Source organism: Terrapene carolina, unplaced genomic scaffold (genome assembly GCF_002925995.2).
Source record: "Terrapene carolina triunguis isolate 2854851 unplaced genomic scaffold, T_m_triunguis-2.0 Scaffold62, whole genome shotgun sequence".
In the NCBI taxonomy this organism is placed as follows: Eukaryota; Metazoa; Chordata; order Testudines; family Emydidae; genus Terrapene; species Terrapene triunguis.
Genome location: NW_020664413.1, coordinates 61,038,424 through 61,057,526, shown reverse-complemented (window position 1 = coordinate 61,057,526; position 19,103 = coordinate 61,038,424). Strand labels below are relative to the sequence as shown.

Genomic DNA, 19,103 nt, shown 5'->3' with positions numbered 1-19,103 from the left:
GAAAAAAAAAAAAAAAAAAGGATTGGAGGGAATGCCGCCCCTTAGAATATGCCGCCCCAAGCATGAGCTTGCTCGGCTGGTGCCTGGAGCCGGCCCTGGTGTGTAAACGTATTTCCCATTCCAATGATGTACAGATGGTGCTCCCAGCTTAGCAGGATGCAGCTATCAACTTTTTCATTAATTTATTTGTACTAGAAGAGGTAGTGGTACAACAAGCAGAGGCAGTTATCTGCTTTTCATTCCCCTGTAGAGTTAGGCCGTGGAGGTCAATGCAGAGCAGTTTATGTACACAGGGGCATCCTGGGTGTTTCTGTTTGCCAGAAGCTGGGAATGAGCGACAGGGGATGGATCACTTGATGATTACCTGTTCTGTTCATTCCCTCTGGGGCACCTGGCACTGGCCACTGTCGGAAGACAGGATACTGGGCTAGATGGACCTTTGGTCTGACCCAGTAGGGCCGTTCTTATGTTCTTTGAATTCTCCTGAGAGATCTTGATGAAACTTTCATGGAGGTTCTCTGCAATCCTCTCCCAAAGGCTTCTCGGGATGGCAGCCTTATTTCTTCCTCTGTGGCAGGACACTTTCCCACGCCAATCTGTGATGACTTCGTCAGGCATCATTGCAGTACACGGGCTAGCGACATATAGGCCCAGGCGGCTTCGGGATGCCAGCAGCAGCTGTGCCTTTGTTACCCTCGGGAGTGAGAGATCCACTAAAATCACCATTGCCTGTGGAAACTGGTACCAGTATTCAGTGCCTTATCGTCCTAGTGTCATGCAACTGAGCAATTCCTTCCTCATTTCCCACCCCTGGTGGGCCATGCTCCCCAGGGCTGGTGCTGTGCGCAAGCAATCCCAAGTAGAAGTGTCAATAAGCACGTCTTGTGTAAAAACTCGAGGGGAGCAAGCAAAGGGAGTTCTGAACCCTTCGCTTTCTGTTGTGGCTATAGTGCCAGTGGTACCTGTGTTCTGTCTGGAGCTGCTGGTGTTGCAGTTTTCAGGGCTTCCCCCTCCACGCCTGCAGAATGCCTGAGCCAGATGAGGAGAAAGAAGAGGACTTGGGACGACATGCTCAATGAGCTCCAGCAAGCCAGTGCTGCATCAGACCATGAGCAGAGGGCCTGGAATGTGAATATTGCAGGCTGTATGGAAAAGGAAAGACTGGACAGGAGAAGGCGAGGCACCAGGATATACAGGGGCTTCTCCGGCAGCAAACACGGATGCTGCAGACTCAGGTGGACTGACAGGTTTGACAATCACAGGCTAAGCTCCCTTTGCCGTCCAGGGAGAACTCCATTTTAGTGCCTCCCTACACCCCTCTCAACATTCCACATGGCCCCAGGGGCTGCATCCCTACCCCTACAACTTCACACTGGGGGACAGTAAGGACAGCCACCGCTTCACATACGCTGACCTGGGAGAGCCATGGTTGCTGGGTGTAGGTAAAAACGGACATGAATGTTCTTTTCCCTTAAGTTCTGTTCCATTAATTTATTTACTTCTTTTTAAACGTATTTGTTTTTAAATTGCACCCGTTTTTCTTGCACTCTTCTTGTTGTTCAAAAAACTTCTATTTTTTTGGAAAATAATTCATCTTCTTTCGTTGACAACCTATTCTGCAGAGTGCCTAGCGGAACTGAAAGCACTTACACGCTTGTTGTACAGTGTGACAGAACTCCTAGGATCAGTGACAAACAGTGCTATATTCATAAATGTATAGCAAGCACCAGGCAATTCCCAACAGGCCCCAAAACGGCAGGGCCATGTAGAGTCCACCGCAGTGCATTACTGTGGCTCATGGTTAAATGCTCTTTCAAGGCCTCCCTTAACGGTATAGCTCCATGTTGAGCTCTTCTAATAGCTCTTATGTCCAGCTGCTGAAATTCAACAAATGTTCTACCTCAGCCTTCCACGCTGGTGGTAACTTTTCCCCCTTTGCCTCACGGATATTATGCAGGACACAGCAGGCAGCTATAACGGTTCAGTAAACAATCCCCATTGTTTCTTCAGTCAACCAAAAGCATGTTCAGCTATCATTCTGCACCTGTTGAGCCAGTGGCTGAATCTTTCCTTGGTGCTGTGGAGGCGTTCCGTGTATGGCTTCACAAACAAGGGGATGGCTGGGCCCCCCCAGACCAATATTGGCGTTTCAGCATTGCAAATGGTAACCTGCTGGATGGGAAAGAATGTCCCCCGGCTTGCAGCTTTCTGGATATACTGTGTTCTTAAAGATACGAGAGATGCACGTTCCCTGACCAGCCCAACGCTGTCGGTGCAGCATCCTTGGTGATTCACCAACTTATGAGGTTCATAGACATACCTTGCTCTACCTATCGTACCACAGCTCCCAGAATCAACAAAAATGTGTGCAATGGTCAAAATAACGAATTCCTAGCAGTATATGATCTCCTATTCATGGGGGACCATTTCCAATACATTTGACCTATTTTGCAAACGTCGGAGGGCAGAGTTAAGGTTGGTGGATGGTGTAAAGTAGGTGGGTTGAGAGTCAGAGATGAAGAGTTATATGGAAGTGGGGAACTGTCTGCATCTCTAAAGCGTCTACGCATTGGGTTTTTAAAGAAACGGATACTGTTTTGGGGTATAAGCTAGATATCACTGATTCATTATCAATTAAGTTACTTGGGAAGAAATTTAACACTTTTTAATCCGTAGGTAACTAAATTGCAAGATACTTTTAAATATTTAGGAGCTACGGTAAAAAATAAGCGGCATAGAAGCTTGTCTCATACTTTTCATTTCTCCTTTCTATGTCTTCCTTCTTTTTGTATGCAGAGGGTAACTGCTTTCCAGAATGGGATGGACTAATATGCTGGCCCAGGGGCTCACTGGGAAAAATGTTGGCTGTTCCATGCCCTCCTTATATATATGACTTCAATCACAAAGGTACTGCCGGTCTTGTAGTCCTCATAGGATTTATGTGAAGCAAATGAAAAGCCAGGTGGGGCAAAGAACCCACGTAGACTAACCAAGACTCATTTCCTCCTTGCAGGGGTGGCTTTCAGACACTGTAGCCCTAATGGAACATGGGGCCTTGTGCAGGGTTTGAACCGAACGTGGGCCAATTACTCGGACTGCCTTCGCTACTTACAGCCAGAAATCAGCTCGGGGAAGGTACGGGGGTGTTTTTATCCAATGCAATCCTAGAGCATGAGAGTTTGGATGGGAAGAACAAATCCTGAAATTGTACACACTTTTTTCATTCCTTGATGGTTCTGTACAGAAACAATTGGAAATATGAACGACCTGCACATTGTTGTCCTAATTTAATAATGGTGCATCAGACCCAATGAGCGTTTGTTTATTTACACGATGGTTTTTAAGTTGTAAAATGAGGAAGAGGCTTATTTAAAACAATGTAGACATGAAGGAACTGCAGACACTGAATCTAGGAACTGAAGGCACTTCCCCTCTCAGGTGTTCCTCGCTGTGGTTAATGTGGTTGTGAGGGCTAAATTCAGCCAAAGCTGCAATTTCCATTGGCTTTAGTCAGCATGGTATCTGCTTTTGGCAGGGGTGGACTAACTCCAGATTCTTGGGTCCAAAATTCTTGTCCCACGGCTGGGGATGAAGAAACTTGGGCTCAATTTGGTACTCTGCCACTGAATCGGCTTGTGATATAGGGGCACGTCAATGAACCTGCCTGTTCCTCAGTTTTCCTATCTGTATAATGAGGATAATGTTATTTGTTTATCTTGAGATTAGGGATGCTTGAATGGAAAGTGCTGTATAACTGATCAGTATTTTTTTTTTTTTTAAAAGCCCCAGACTCTCAAACATTTTTATGTATATGTTTTCCCCTTATAAGTAGCTTTGGTGAGGTGTAAGTCCTTATGTCTGTGGGATTTGGGCCATTTTTAAAGTACTTAGGCACCTGATGATGCAGATAAATGCTCAATAGATTTTTCAAAAGCTCCCAGGCCCATAATTCCCATTGAAATCAATGTCTGTCTTTGCAGCTGTTTGCTCGGATGGATCCCACTTCAGGATCTGGGTCTAAATAAGCTAGCTCTTTCTTCCTTTTAATACTGAGCCGTGTGATGTATTCATGCTAGACTCTCAGCAAGCTGTCGCACAGCAGCCCTCTTCAGGGCAATGAGCTAGAGACTAACATATTCTAAAGCGCCATCAGCAACTGAGCTGAGAGGGATCAGGGAGGAGGAGGAATCAGAGCCTTGGCTCCACCCCCTCCGGTGTAGAAGTCAATGGAGCTGAGCAGATAGCAGGGCAAGAGAAGTGCGTCCGATTATTCCCTCCCTCCCACCAAAGCTAGTGGGGGGAACTGACAACAGACACAATGCCAATATCGCCTGCTCTGGTGATTTTGAATGGTGGTTAGTGCATTTCTTCAAATCTGCAGCTCCAGGAATCATGTTACATGATCTCCTCTTTCATTTAATAAAAAAAAAAAAAAAAAAAAAAAATTAAAATTAACATAAAAAAAAAAAAAAAAAAAAAAAAAAAAGTTAGTTTCCATGGTTGTGGAATAAAGTTTTAAAAGTGACCCCCTAAAGAGTACAACACCAGAAGGCAAATATATGAACCCAAATTATTCCTTTTAATACTCTTGTGATTCCCCCCCCCCCCCCCACTGTAGACTGATGAATCTTGAATTCTTTGGGATGGCAGTACAGCAAGTTCATCCCTGGTGTAACTCCACTGATGTCAATGGGGTTACAGCAGGGATGAATACGGCCCAATAACACACGTTAGGGCAGGGGTCTCAAACACACGGCCCGTGGGCCGCATGCGGCCCGCGAGCTGTTCGCGGCTCCCCCTCCCCCCCCCCAGCATTTACCTAGACCGGCCCCTTCCCCACGCGCACCGGGGGCAGGGCAGGCTGCCTACCTGCCTGCCCTGCCCCCGCGCCAGGAAGCGGCCGGAACGTGGGGAACGGGGGGCACATTGGTGTGTGTGTGTGTGTGTGTGTTGATGTTGCTTCAGGCACCGCCCCCAGCAGCTCCCATTGGCCACGGTTCCCCGTTCCCGGCCAATGGGAGATGCTAGGGGTGGTGCCTGAAGCAACAGCAATACACACATCCCGGAGCGGCGCGGGGGCGGGGCGGGGCAGGGCAGACAGGCAGGCAGGGAGCCTGCCCTGCCCCCCCCCCCTGCAGCCGAACCCCCTGCCCTGAGCCCCTTGCCGCACCCTGCACCCTGACTCCCTGCCACACCTCTCCTGCACCCCAACCCCCTGCCCTGAGCCCCCTGTCGCACCCCACACCCCTCCTGGATCCCAACCTCCTTCCCTGAGCCGCCTGATGCACCTCACACCCCTCCTGCACCCCAACCCAGTGCCCTGAACCCCCTGCCGCACCCCTCCTGCACCCCGATCCCCTGCCCTGACCCCCTGCTGCACCCCTCACACCTCCTGCATCCCACACCCCAACCCACTGCCCTGAGCCCCTTCCGCACCCCTCACCCCTCCTGCACCCCACACCCCAACTCCCTGCCCTGAGCCCCTGCCACACCCCACACCCCTCCTGCACTCCCTGGGGGCGGGGGGGGTGGAGTTGGGGTGGGGATTTCGGGGAAGGGATTGGAATGGGGGCAGGGAAGGGGTGGGAAGAGGTGGGGCAGGGGCGGGGCCTCATGGCAGGGATGGAGTGGGGGCGGGGCCGAGGGCGGCGGGGGGGGGGAGGAGGTGTCAGTAATGTGGCCCTCGGGCCAATGTACTAGTCCTCATGTGGCCCTCGTGATCATTTCAGTTTGAGACCCCTGCATTAGGACTTGTCCCTTATTAAGTGAAACTGGATTATTGGAGACTGTACACACAGATGAAGAAAATAAAGTGGAAATGATCTTGTTTTCTTTTCCAGCGGGAATTCTTTGAACGTCTCTACATTATGTACACTGTTGGATATTCTATGTCCTTCAGTTCTCTGGCAGTGGCTGTTTTCATCATTGGCTACTTCAGGTGAGAGATTCATAGTCCCAGCTGGTCTCTGTCCCCTTTTTGCACCATCATCTCTACAGGAGATAATCTAATGTTCCTTATTCACACAGGACTGTCCAATCTCTTGATGCTGTTTTTTATATTCCTGTCTGCAGCGCTGAGAGTAAATATTGTGCATTACATGGAGTAATTTTCAATGGCTACCCATTGTGTAAAGCTTTGATCAGACAAAGAACACATTAAAACATTTCAAGGGAAAATAATTTCCAATGGCCATGTACAAATTGCAAGCAGCAAGAGACGTTGTATTGTCTGTCTCCAGAACTGTTAAAGATGACAGCACCGTGAGGCACAGAATGATCAGAGTGGTTTATCCTATAGTCTGTTTGAGGCTTAATGGCTTATTTCACAACTGAAACAATAGACTTGCTGGCATGTATCCGCTCGAGTTACTGATAGGGATATTGCTATAGTTAGTTGCCAACACTTTAGGAGTTGAATGCTCACTCTAATGCTCTCTTTTGAAATAACCAACGAAGAAACAAACTCTAAAGACTGCATGCCAGGTTTTCCATGACTATTATTCGTATTATGGTCTGCAGCAGCGTGTTAGGCATTTCACGGAAGACAAACAGAAAAACAGTGAGATCCTCGCTTTTGCTCTGGCCCCTTTATGCTGTGTAAAAAGGCTGCAAAGGAGCTCTGAAAGCCCTGTTTTTGGCTCTGGAAGATTTCTTCTGGTGCAGGCACTGCAGAAGACAGCCGTAGAGCGGAGAACCTCCTCATGAATCCTGGTGTAGGGAGCGTGCTAGGTGCGGGAGAGGAATGCCAGGGAATGCAAGTAGCACTGCAGCCATTAAGAGCAGTGCTGCGACCCATAGGTCAGCCTAGGGAAGCTGCTGTAACGTAGACGGCCCCTTGCCACCGCACCCTCCTGGGCTGCAGGTTCTGCGCCAGGCCTCTTAGGGATGTCACAGTCCCAATGCAAACCTGACCTGTGACAGGAAAAAAATGATGGGGGCGAACAGTAGGAAGGGAAAGGAGCGAGGAGGATGAGGGTTACGGTAGTAAGACTTGACAAAGAGTCCTGTGGCACCTTATAGACTAACAGACATATTGGAGCATAAGCTTTCGTGGGTGAATACCCACTTCGTCAGATGCATGTAGTGGAAATTTCCAGAGGCAGGTATAAATACTTACTTATTTATAAATAAGTATAAATAAATATACTTACTTACTTATAAATAAGTAGTAAGACTATGCAGTATTTTCATTGTCAGCATATGCACTTGTTGGTGTTTCTGGCAATTTTGTCTGTGTTTCTATTATGGCTTTAAAAATAGATAATAATGATTGCCTTCGTTACTGAGTCATCAGCATGAAACCCAGTGCATACTGGGAAAGGACCTTAGGGAGTTAATATTATGCATTAGGGCAGGTGTCTCCAGGTGGCGCAGTTACACACATTCTTCCAACTTCTTTTCCATAGCATGTGAGCAAGGTTTAATCTCGGAAGAAATGTTGATATTGTTTTAGTTGCAAGGGTGTGGGTAGAGGAAGCTATTGCAAGCAGCAAGATGTTTGACCTCTGCTAGAATCAGATTCAGAAAAACACTTAGGTAGGTGCTTCAGGGCCACTTCTGTTCAGGAGAGCTCTTTGGCACATTCATGTGCTTAAGGCCTACTCAAGTCAATAAGAACGCAGTCACTCTGTAAAGGAGATGGTAGATAACCAATTGAATGTGAGCTCCTAGTGTGAGTTGGTAGCTGCTGAGTGAATGTGATCCATGTAAGCAGGGGATTATCAGGTTGGAATGGGGAGGTGGTATTATCGTTGTGTGTGTGTGTATATAGCATTAATGAGACTATTACTGTCTGGTTCAGGTGTCCATACATCAAAAAGGGTGCTGGAAAATCAGAAAGGGTTCAGAAAAGAACTACAGGGTCTGGAGGACGTGCCTTGTAGTGAGAGAGTAAAGAGGCTCAATCGGTTTTATTTATTGAAGAACAGGTTAAAAGGTGACTTGATCATGGTTTACAAGAGGAATGGAATTCTGAGGGTAGACAGTTCTTTAATCTATCACACAAAGGCTTAACAGGACCAGGGACTGAAAACTGAAGCTAGACAACTTCAGACTAGAAACACGGTGCGTGTTTTTTACATTGAGGTTAATTAACCACTGAAACAATTTACCTAGGGACATTGTGGATTTTTCCATCACTGGTAGTCTTTCTGTGAATCTATGAAGTCAATGGTGTCACGCTGTCTGGAGTGGCTCACAGCTCTGAGTGCCAACCTCAAGGCAGACTGTCAGAAAACAGGGCAGACACCCCACACTGGTAGTGGGTTCTGTAATTAGATTTGACCAAGCCAGTAACAAATGTGAACTCCTGGATCAGTGTACCAGTCTTACCACGGAGTCATAGACAGTCCCCTTAGACTCTCCAGTCTATCTTGCCACCCAGACAAACTGGACTTTGTGATAATGGTCACTTAAACCGAAAACCACATCACATCTGGTTGCTCCCAGTCTCAAGAGACCAATCAGTTACCCTAGACCAGTGGTTCTCAAACTTTTGCACTGGTGACCCCTTTCACATAGCAAGCCGCTGAGTGTGACCCCCCCCCCTTATAAATTAAAAACACGTTTTTATATATTTAACACCATTATAAATGCTGGCGGCAAAGCAGGGTTTGGGGTGGAGGCTGACAGCTTGCAACCCCCCCGTGTAATAACCACCTGACCTTCTAAGGGGTCGTGACCCCCAGTTTGAGAACCGCTGCCCTAGATCAATTGGTACTCTAGATCTTACACCAAAGACAACCCTGGTAGCCAATTCTATAGTAAACTAGCTAAAGGCTTATTCGCTAAGAAAAGGAAATGAGAGTTATTGAGAGGTTAAAGCAGATAAAATGTATGCACAAATGAATCACAGTTTTTAATTCCAAATGGTGGCAGTGATGTCATAAACTGCCAGTTTCCCAAAAGTCTTCTCAGGGTACCCAGATTGTCTTTGGGGACCTCGGCTTTTATCTGGTACACTTCTCTGTCAGAGTCCAAACAGTCCAGAGATGAAGGATCTTTCCCTGAATCCATACTTATAGCTTCTTCTCACAGAAAACAAGCTGACAGTGTCACTACCCACGTGGGCTTTTCCTTTGATGACTGCGAGTGAGAAATGCATTTAGAGTCTTTGACCTCCAGCCATCACACATAATGACCACTTGCTTTGAAATTAGCACTTTTCTGTTCAAGTTCCGCATTTGCATTCCACAAAGCCTCCTTCGCGTTTTAGGGCTTGTTTGATGGGTTATTTAGTTACAGGGGTACACAGAATGGAAATGTTTGCTCCTACATTATAGCAGGATACAGATAAGTGAAAACAATGCAAGTAACGTCCCACTAGTTTTCATGCATTTAAACACCAAATACACTCGTATACATTTAATAATCACTTTGATCTATACTAATACACAATGAATAGGCTTGGGGCTCTGGCATGAGCTGGCACCTGGTCTGCCAGCGTCACAAACGGGACTTAAGCACATGTTTGATGTTAAGCATTTGCTGGAGGGCTGTCCTCAATAGAGCTGCTTTCCTGAGTTGGGGCCTATGTAATTTAAGGATGCTGTAGTGCAGACTCTAACTACCAAGCATAGTGCATAATATCGTGAACTTCCCCCTTCAGTAGCCTTATTCACTGTCCGATGCACAATGTTTCTGAGTAAGTGGTTGTACGATTCAGCCCGATTAGTTTCTGTTGCTGTCAGGGTGGCATCGGGCACAAGCTTTCTACTCAGTGTACGAACAACAGGCTGCAGACTGTCAACAGCTGAGACTTGTAGACATTTGCTCATGTGAGGTGTTGCATTATAAGCCTTATTAAATGATACACCATGCAGGGGTTCTGAAGATTATGCTGTGGGCTAGAGTTTCAGACAGAACTCAAAGATAAAGAGAATTTGTATCCTCTATCCATTATAATTATATATAAATCTCCCACGACAGGAAAGTTCCGCAAGAATATTGTAGGTAACTGTCATCGCTAAGTCATCATGCCCTTTTATTTAGTATTTTTGTCCTTCCTAAGAAAAATATAACAGACTCCTTAAAGTATGAAATAGTGACTAAGTCAAGGGATGAGGAAGTATTGAACTTGCCGAGCTTGGCCATAGATTATCCCAGAGCCTACGGCAAAATTTTGCCCTTTTGCTGGCTGAATTCAATAGCCTCTTCTAAATGATCCTTTTCTTCCCGTAGGAGGCTGCACTGCACCAGGAATTGCATCCACATGCATCTCTTTGTCTCTTTCATGCTAAGAGCTGCCAGCATCTTTATCAAGGACAAAGTTGTGCATACTCACATAGGCGTCAAAGAACTGGACTCTCTGCTGATGAGTGACCTCCGGAGCACTGTAGTGGCACCTGCAATTGACAAGTCACAATACGTAAGCATTGACCCTCAGGGAAAACAGTCAGCCTGCTAGTGAACTGTTCCCTGAGTTGTTATGCCCCTTTAGGACAATCTGTATTCCTTCCAGAGTGGCGAGGTATTACTGTGGTGAATCAGGATAAAATATCAGGCCGATCCTGAGGATCGGGCTCTTGAAAATTCAGTATGCAATGGGCCAAAGTCTCATTTTCTTAAAGTGACTTAAGATCCCGAGGCCTGGCTCCTCAAAGGTATTGATGTCAGTGGAAGTTGGGGGCCTATGAGAATCTGGGCCTCACTGACTATCAGTGAGACTCTGGCTCCTAGGGCCAGATTTTTAAAGGTATTTAGGTGCTGAAAGGTGAAGATAGGCGCCTGGTGGGATTTTCAAAAGTACATAGGTGCCAGCGGGAATTAGGTGCTGAGGCACGTCTGAAAATCCCACTAGGCCCCTATCTTCATCTTTAGGTGCCTAAGTACCTTTAAAATCTTCACTTAAGTGCTTGACACTTTTAAAAATGGGACTTGGATTCCTAAGTCACTTAAGCCAGTGGCTCTCAACCTTTCCAGACTTCTGTGCCCCTTTCAGGAGTCTGATTTGTTTTGCATATCCCCAAGTTTTACCTCCCTTAGAAACTTACAAAATCAGATCTAAAAATACAGAAATGTCACAGCACACTCTCATTTTTACCATATAATTATAAAATAAATCAATTGGAATATAAATATTGGACTTACATTTCAGTGTATAGAGCAGTATAAACAAGTCACTGTCTATATGAAATTTTACTGACTTTGCTAATGCCTTTTATGTAGCCTGTTATAAAACTAGGCAAATATCTAGACGAGTTAATGTATCCCAGGAAGACCTGTGCCTACCCCCAGGCGTATACGTAGCCCTGGTTGAGAACCTCTGACTTAAGCACCTTTGAAAATTGTTCCCTAGATTTCAATACTTGTCTGTCTATTTCTCTTGTGAATCCTTCTCTTCGTTAATGGGGATCAGACTGACTCACATTTGTTTGGGTCACCCTGGCTGGCCTCCTTGCAAAATCTGAGCCACTTGTCATTCTCTGCTCGAGTGAGACCCAGGACTGCATTAGCAGGTCATAATGAAGCTGCCCTAACAGAGGAGCGTGGGTGTGGGAAGCTTGTACAGCTCTCGCCCCCAATATAGCTGTCTCAGAGGGATGCTGTTTGTTCACTTTCACAAGCACTAATGCATCCACAAATGGTCCTTACAAAGCAAGGAGAGCTATTGACTTTACACAAAGACTCGATGCTGTGCTAAGGATGGCCTTGCTGCCTTTAACACGTCTTATTTACAGAGAGATGAAAAGTTGTCAGAATAGGAGCCATGTGCAATGGGTTTAGTAGCATAATGGTGATTCTCGGATGGTTGCTGTATCCAGGAATGGTAACCCATTAGCTTTCTGTTTGGGTTCCTTGACAGGTGGGGTGCAAGATTGCGGTTGTGATGTTTATTTACTTCTTGGCCACCAACTACTACTGGATCCTGGTTGAAGGCCTCTACCTGCACAGCCTAATCTTTGTGGCTTTCTTTTCGGATACCAAATACCTGTGGGGCTTCACCTTGATAGGCTGGGGTAAGGTATATGGGACTCTTCTGTTCCTTGCATCTTTTCATCAGGCTTCTCAGAGGGAGAGGATTCTGCTATTTTACTATCCCCATTGCTCTGTTTCATCACATGAGACACAAACAAACAAACAAAAGACAGGAAGGACCTATGTCCAGCAATAATCTATTGTCACCAGTAGTTGCAGGAAGTTGATTGTGTTGGGCACCACCGGTGAACTCCATCAGGAGGCACAGCTCTGCCACTGACTTCCTGTACAACCATAGGCAAGTCACTTAACTCCTCCATCTCCTGTCTCTGAAATGTGGATAATAATACATCCCTACCTCCAGGGTTGTTGTGAGGGCAAAGCAAATATGTGAAGCGCTTAATTGCAAGCTAAACATAGTGTGGTGGGGAGCACCTCAGAAAAGCCTCTCTATAAATTAAAATAAGAGATAATGGGTCCTCTCCATACTCCAGAGAGAGGTGAATCTCCTATCCTCAGATTCTTCAGCCATTACATTTGTGTTTGTTCATGTTGTTAGCTCATTTCAGATATCAGTCCATTGGCCATTATTATCTGTTCAAGAAGGATCTATGAATTTGCAGAGCTTAAGCCAAATTCCACTGAGTCCCATCAGTGTAAATCTGCTCCTGTCAATGGTGTTACTCCAGATTTAAACCAGAATTCATCCCTGTGTCCAGAACTGGGGATTGACCACAAGCCTCAGAAGAGAAATGGCAGGAGGTTACTTACTGCACTGGGTCTCTTCAACAGCCATCCTCAGGTTGAACTTCTTACGCTAGGATTTGCGTTCTCATAGTCTTGCATTACTCATAGACTTTAAAGCCAGAAGGGACCATCGTGATCATCTAGTCTGACCTCCTGCACGTCGCAAGCCATGAAATCTCACCCACCTACTCTTGTAATAGGCCCATAACCTGTGTCTGTGTTACTGACGTCCTCAATTCATCATTTAAAGACTTCAAGGTACAGCGAATTCACCATTTATTCTAGTTCATTCCATCAAGTGACCCATTCTACATGCTGCAGAGGAAGGTGAAATTCCCCCCCTGCCCCCAGAGTCTGTCAATCTGACCTGGAGTAAAATTCCTTCCCGACCCCAAATATGGCGATCAGTTAGACCCCGAGCATGTCAGCAAGACCCACCAGCCAGACACCTGGGAAAGAATTCTCTGTAGTAACACAGAGCTCTCCCCAGCTTGTGTCCCATCTCTGACCACTGAAGATATTTGCTAATAGCAGTCACAGATGGGACATGTGCCATTGTTGGCAGTCTCATCATACCATCCCCTCTATAAACAGTCACTGCAGTTAAGACCCCTTGTCTGGTTCCTTTTACTTTCACGGTGAAGTGTGTTCTCTGGTCTGTAAAGAGATCTGAGGTTAACTTCATTTTGTATTTCAGTATTTTTAACTTTTCTGAAATGGGGGGGAAATGAAGTTAACGCTGGTGAAATTGACAGAGGGGTTGAGGGCGGGGCTCTGAAACGGGAATTCATGAAGGAGAAAAAAAGATATTTAGCAGGCTGAAACTTGTGTTCTCCACAGCTGATCCAAGCCTAAACAGCTCCCCCCCTTCCTTGTCTTTCTAGTTCTGGGCTCAACTCAGAACTGAACAGTGAAGGTCATTAATCCTTGGAACAGCTTATCTAGTGATGATGTGGATTTTCCAGTACTTGCAGACTCTATCTTTCTATTAGCTGTACTATAGCTCAACCAGACGGTATGGGCTGGATGCAGAAATTACTGGGTGAGGTTCCCTGGCCTCTGTTATGCAGATGGACCACAGTGGTCCCTTCTGGCCTTAAAAATCTATGAATCTATTAATTGTGTTGCTTGATGGTTCACCACTGACATTTCATCCCTGATGCTAAGTGGTGGTTCTGGCATAAGACACTGTAAATGGAGGCTTCCCTGTAACAAGAACTGCTAGGGGAATGGTATCTGCAGGGAATAGATAAATAAGCACTGCAATGTGAGACAGGTGCAATAAGGTGTCTTTGATTAAATGTTTGCAGTGCAGTAATGTGGCTCTAAGGCGTCTCTTTTCATACTAAAGAGAACTGAACGAGAGAGAGAGACCTTGTTTATACACAGGACCGTTCTTTACTGTCCTCTTAAAATCTCCAGGAGAAGTAACTCACTCCATGCCCCTCGGTGGGTCAGCAGTAGTGGGCCTCAAGCCTTTACTCCCTGAGCTCAAAGATCCAGCTCTGTTAGCCAAGGCTGTTGCAGGCTCATCAATGTCTAGATATGGCCCAGCCACCACTACAGGGGACAGGGCATTACATTGAATGGGTGGGTGTTACATAACGTTCTCCCAGCATTAGTGTTTCTCTCCGTACCCTGGTAGCTCTGCCTCCGATAAGAAAACATTTCACCCACTTCATTTCTGTGCTCAAGGGAGGCAGCTTAGTCCGTGCACTTAGATTGGGGTGTGTCTCAGGACTTGCGGGACAGGGGAATAGAAACGAAATGTTTCTCTGGAGCTGCAGGTAATATCTGCTTTGAAGAGGTTTTCAATCCATCTAGCTAGCTCGATGTTTATATGGCCCTGCATCAGCATGGTATCTGAGTTCCTATGTGAGGACCTGATCCAAAGCCCACTGAAGTCAATGTAAAGACTGGATCAAGCCCTTAAAAACATAGGGCAAAAATCAGGACTGGTGTAAGTGGGTACAACATCCCGGGTCACAGCCTTCGTTCTGCCCCCGTCAAAGAGCTGGAGGAACATGCTGCACAAAGTCTGGGGCTGGTGGAGGGCATGGCCCCGCCCCCAACAGGGGGGAACTGGGAGGCAGATGTACTCAAAGACCATCTGTTTTCTGAGCTGCTCGGGGGCAGCGCTTGCTGCTCCATAAACAGGGCTCGTTGCAAAGCAGTGTTTGAGCTACTATTTATTGCCTGGTTTTTAAAATCAATTTCCCTGGTAAGGGAGAAATGGAAAGGAGGGTTACATTACAGGGGGAGAGTTTGGGCTTTTTTTATTTATTTTAAAATATCTAAACACTTCATGAAACACAAAACATCATAAGTTTCTCCCATCTCTGGTTAGTCTCTTAAAGTAGCACAACTCTTTTCAGGAGCAAACAGGCTGCTTTTTCTTGTGAACGAAGAGCGTTCCAGAGGGAAACTATCCTGGGCCAAATTTAGCTCTGGGGCATGCCCACTGAAGTCATCGGATGCATTTGACACATGGTGTTTAATGTCTCTGTTCATTCAGCATTAGCACTTGGGAAAGCAGCTCTGTTCGCTAAGTACCCTCCGCATCATCTGGTGCTGTAAACAAAAACGTTTCGCTTTCCAGATCTCCTTGGCAGCTTTCAGGGTGCAGCCCTGCTTGCCATCATCTGCCAAAGCGTTGAATTAATCTATTAAGACACACTGATAGGAGATGCTTGATTGGATACGTCCAGGTTCTATCCCTCGCTCTGACATAGGCTTGTCTATCCACGTGAGTTTGGCCATATCATTTAACCTCCTGTGCCGGCTTCACTACATCAAAACACATTAGGTGTAATACTCATTAACTCACCGGGGCTCTGTGTGGTGTAATACGTTATTGTGTGAGCCTTTGAGATGTCTGGATGGAAGGTACTTTAGAAACACAGGCTCAGATTTTCAAAGGATCCTAAGAGAGTTAGACACCCCAGCCCCCCTGGAATGTTCAGGGCTACGTTTTGATTGTTTCAAAGGCTAGGCGCCAGCTTTCCAGACCTTTAAAAATCTATCAGGTTTTATTTACAGCAGCAGATGATGTGGAGGGTAATTAGAGAGCAGAGCTGCTTTCCCAAGCGCTAATGCTGAATGAACAAAGACATTAAGCATGATGTGTCAAATTCATCTTATGACTTCAGTGGGCCTACCGAGAGCTAAATTTGATGTCTGACTCCCTTGAAATACCTTCAGAAATCTAGCCCATAGTCCCTAGGGCAGTGGCAATCTTACCATGGAGAATAAAGATGGGCTGAAGGTGGATTCGATATGGAGATCTCCTAGCACATTTCTCCTTATCATAGCTTTTCATTTTGAAAATGTGGAGTCCCTCGTGATTTAAAAAAAAAATCTACTAGTATTTGGGGATTATTAGTTTCAAGCTACTTTTCACTCTTCCTGCTGAGTTCAGTAGCCCTTTCGTATAGACTTGCAGCCTGCCTCTGCAAAGGGAGGGATGCGGTGATCAAATAGGCCTTTTCAATCACCAACTGCTATGATACCATTACTGACCGCCTTTCTGTAAATTACTTCCTCTTCAGTCACTGCTTGCTTTGCGGGGGCCTTTTATCTGCATATTTGCTTTGCATGGCAGTGGGTGCTTCAGCCACCACTGCCAGGGTCTTGCTGATAATTCAACATCTGTATGTTCCGATCATGATAATGTTCAAATCTCAATTGGCAGCTCAAGGAAAAGAAAGTACTGAAGAGAGGAGCACACAACACTCACTGGTTTCCATGCCAACGCTGCGTTCTGCACGCGCATTTACTGTTATATTTATTTAATTTTTTTCTAAACTAACATATTTTTGATAAAGTACATCGCAGCCGCTTCCCACACACCAATTCCAAGAATGGCTTCTAAAATAGTTTGCTTAGGATCGCTATAAACAGTCCATACAAAACGTATTGAATCGAGCTGAACAAAAATTGGAATTTCTGTCCCATGGGAAATTCAGGTATTTCAATATGTGTGTTTCAATTTGGAAATGGTGAAACATTTTTGTTTCAGCATTTTTGATCGCAGGTAAGTTTTTCTGTATTTCTGAATCAAAACATTGAAGCTCTGGTTTGTTGAACTGACTTGAAATGATTCATTCCATGTCAGTTAAGTATTAAACTGCTTCTTCCTAGGGTGCTGTATTGCCTGACAGGACATGTGGTTCAGCTACTTGTTGCCCCCATTTTCTAGTGTGGGCTGGGCTCTCTGGCCAGACTACATCTCCCATGATGCACCTGGGGCATGTGACTCCCATAATGCATCACACAGCTTGTTCAGAGGAGAGACCAAATTTAACCATGTAACTACTTTTTTAGGGCTTGGGATGTAGGGACTAAGCAGTCAGGTGGGCGTGGTCAGGAATGGGTGGGTAAAGGGGAGGATGAGGGTATATGCCAAGTACTGCTCTGAGATAACGACTGTATTCAAGATAGTAGGTTGATCCGAGGGCAGACTTAGGGCCTGATTCTCCTCCTGCTCATGCTGTTCAAAGAGGAGTAACTCCTCTGAGGTCAATCTGTGTAAAGCTGGTATAAATGAGACCCCAAGCGATTTTTATTCAACTCTTCATTCCAGGCCACCATTTTTGGTTAATTGGTTAGAGCCCATATTCCCTGTCTTTCATGTGTGATCAACTGCCATGCTGCAGCATAAATCAGCCCTATGGGTGTTCACCGTGTGACCACAAAAGTGGCATGTGTGTAGCCAGACTCCTGTGCTTTGTAGATTCCTTGCAAGTTTATGCACAGTGAATGTTAGGGTAAAATGTCATGCTCCCTGATGCACACCAGCTGTGGTGCTCAAGGGATTATATACAGTTATGTGAGCGAATGGTAGGAGTGCTTGAGATCAATGCAGTTTGTTCCTTCCATGCTTTCCCCCTTCCCACTTTCCCTCATGAAACTGGACAGGTGATCCAGCCTATTTATCATCCTGGCTGTCAGTCCCCATTCCTTCCTTGACAAGTTGGCCAAGGTGAGCTCCACCACCAAGTGTTTCATTCTGTAAGAACTGCCCTGGTGATTTAAACGCTGTTCCTCTCTGGCCTCAGCGTGTCCACTCTCCGGCGGATACTCCTCCAGCAGAAGGTAAACACCTCACAGAGTGCATCATTCACATAGGAGCCCACTTTATAATATGCATCAAAAAGCAAGGAGACATTAAAACTTTATTCAAGCCTGTGCTACTCAGCTGATAGCGTACGTCAGGAGAGGGGAAACAAAGAATAAGGGCTGACACAAAAATTTTTAGGGTTTTTTAATTTTTTTTTTTCTAAACAATAACATGAATTCGCAAAACATTTTGATGTTGCTGAATCTGTGGGGGTTTTTTGCTGCAAAAGCTTCAGTTGAAAAAATTCACCAAGCTCTAATAGTAATATGAGCATCTCTGTGTGCTGAGTCATCTGAAGTGAAAGAGTTCATACATTCCTCCAGTGCTGTGATTTATTCGCTTCATTAGAGTGGAGTGTGAGTTTGGCTCCTGGGTATTTTCCTGGGCTTATTATTCACATCCACTCCACCCTTCTCAGTTGTCTTTTTAAGGCCGGTCCATCTAAAACAGGCTTGAGACACACTTGTTCATGGTATGATCTTAGGATATGTGTTTGTGGTGACAGGGAGGGAGTCACTTAATCTCTGTGTCTTGGTTAGTGTCACAGTTCAGGGCCACTGCATTGTGTATTTCCCATTGCTGGTCTACCAAGAGCAGCCACTCTAGGCTCACTGCTCCTTAGATATCGTCTTTCTTGTGTAGAGACCCACATCTCTCTCCTTCCTATGATTGGGGGTTTTCCAGCCTGCGTAGTTCCCAGCCGACACTCTGATATTCCCAGCAAGCCAGCCTGCCTAAACAGGCCAGTGTCTGCACGCTGCTTTCATTCTAGGGGCTATGAAGAGCTGTAATTTCCAGCAGTTATGAATTATCACACAGTTCTTTCTAAGCAAGCACGTTTATTCTTATGGTGAAAGCACTACAGAGAAAACAAATTAACATGCTGTCACGGAGTGTGGGGGGACACCAGGCCCTGCACCCCCGGCTTCCTGCAATTCACCATGACTCTCAGCCAGCCAGTAAAGCAGAAGGTTTATTTAGACGACAGGAACACAGTCCAAGATAGGTCTTGCAGGCACAGACAACAGGACCCCTCCCCCCCCCAATTAGGTACGTCTTGGGGTCCCAGGGCACCATAGCCCCCTCAGGAGGTCAGAGTCCTGTCTGTCTCCCAGCCATTCCACCAACCAGCTCTGAAACTCCCTCCCCTTTGTTCCGTTTCCCGGGCAAAGGTGTCACCTGGCCTCTAACCCCTTCCTGGGTTCTCATGTTACATGCTCAGGTATTCTCCCTCGGCCAGTCTCCCATCCCCCAATGCAGACCATCTTAGCCACACTCCTTTCTCAGCATTCACAGACCACATTAAGAACAGTCCCAGTTC

General features: G+C 46.0%; 1 protein-coding gene across 1 annotated transcript in view; it reads left to right on the top strand.

Moving 5' to 3' along the window:
- The window catches only part of PTH2R (parathyroid hormone 2 receptor), an 86,009-nt gene that overhangs the window by 26,978 nt on the left and 39,928 nt on the right, over positions 1–19,103 (top strand). The window contains exons 3-7 of the mRNA XM_026647780.1: positions 2,797–2,907; positions 3,014–3,135; positions 5,841–5,938; positions 10,180–10,366; positions 11,804–11,957. Of these exons, the coding sequence (XP_026503565.1) occupies positions 2,797–2,907; positions 3,014–3,135; positions 5,841–5,938; positions 10,180–10,366; positions 11,804–11,957 (672 nt within the window). The remainder of the gene's footprint in view (positions 1–2,796; positions 2,908–3,013; positions 3,136–5,840; positions 5,939–10,179; positions 10,367–11,803; positions 11,958–19,103) is intronic.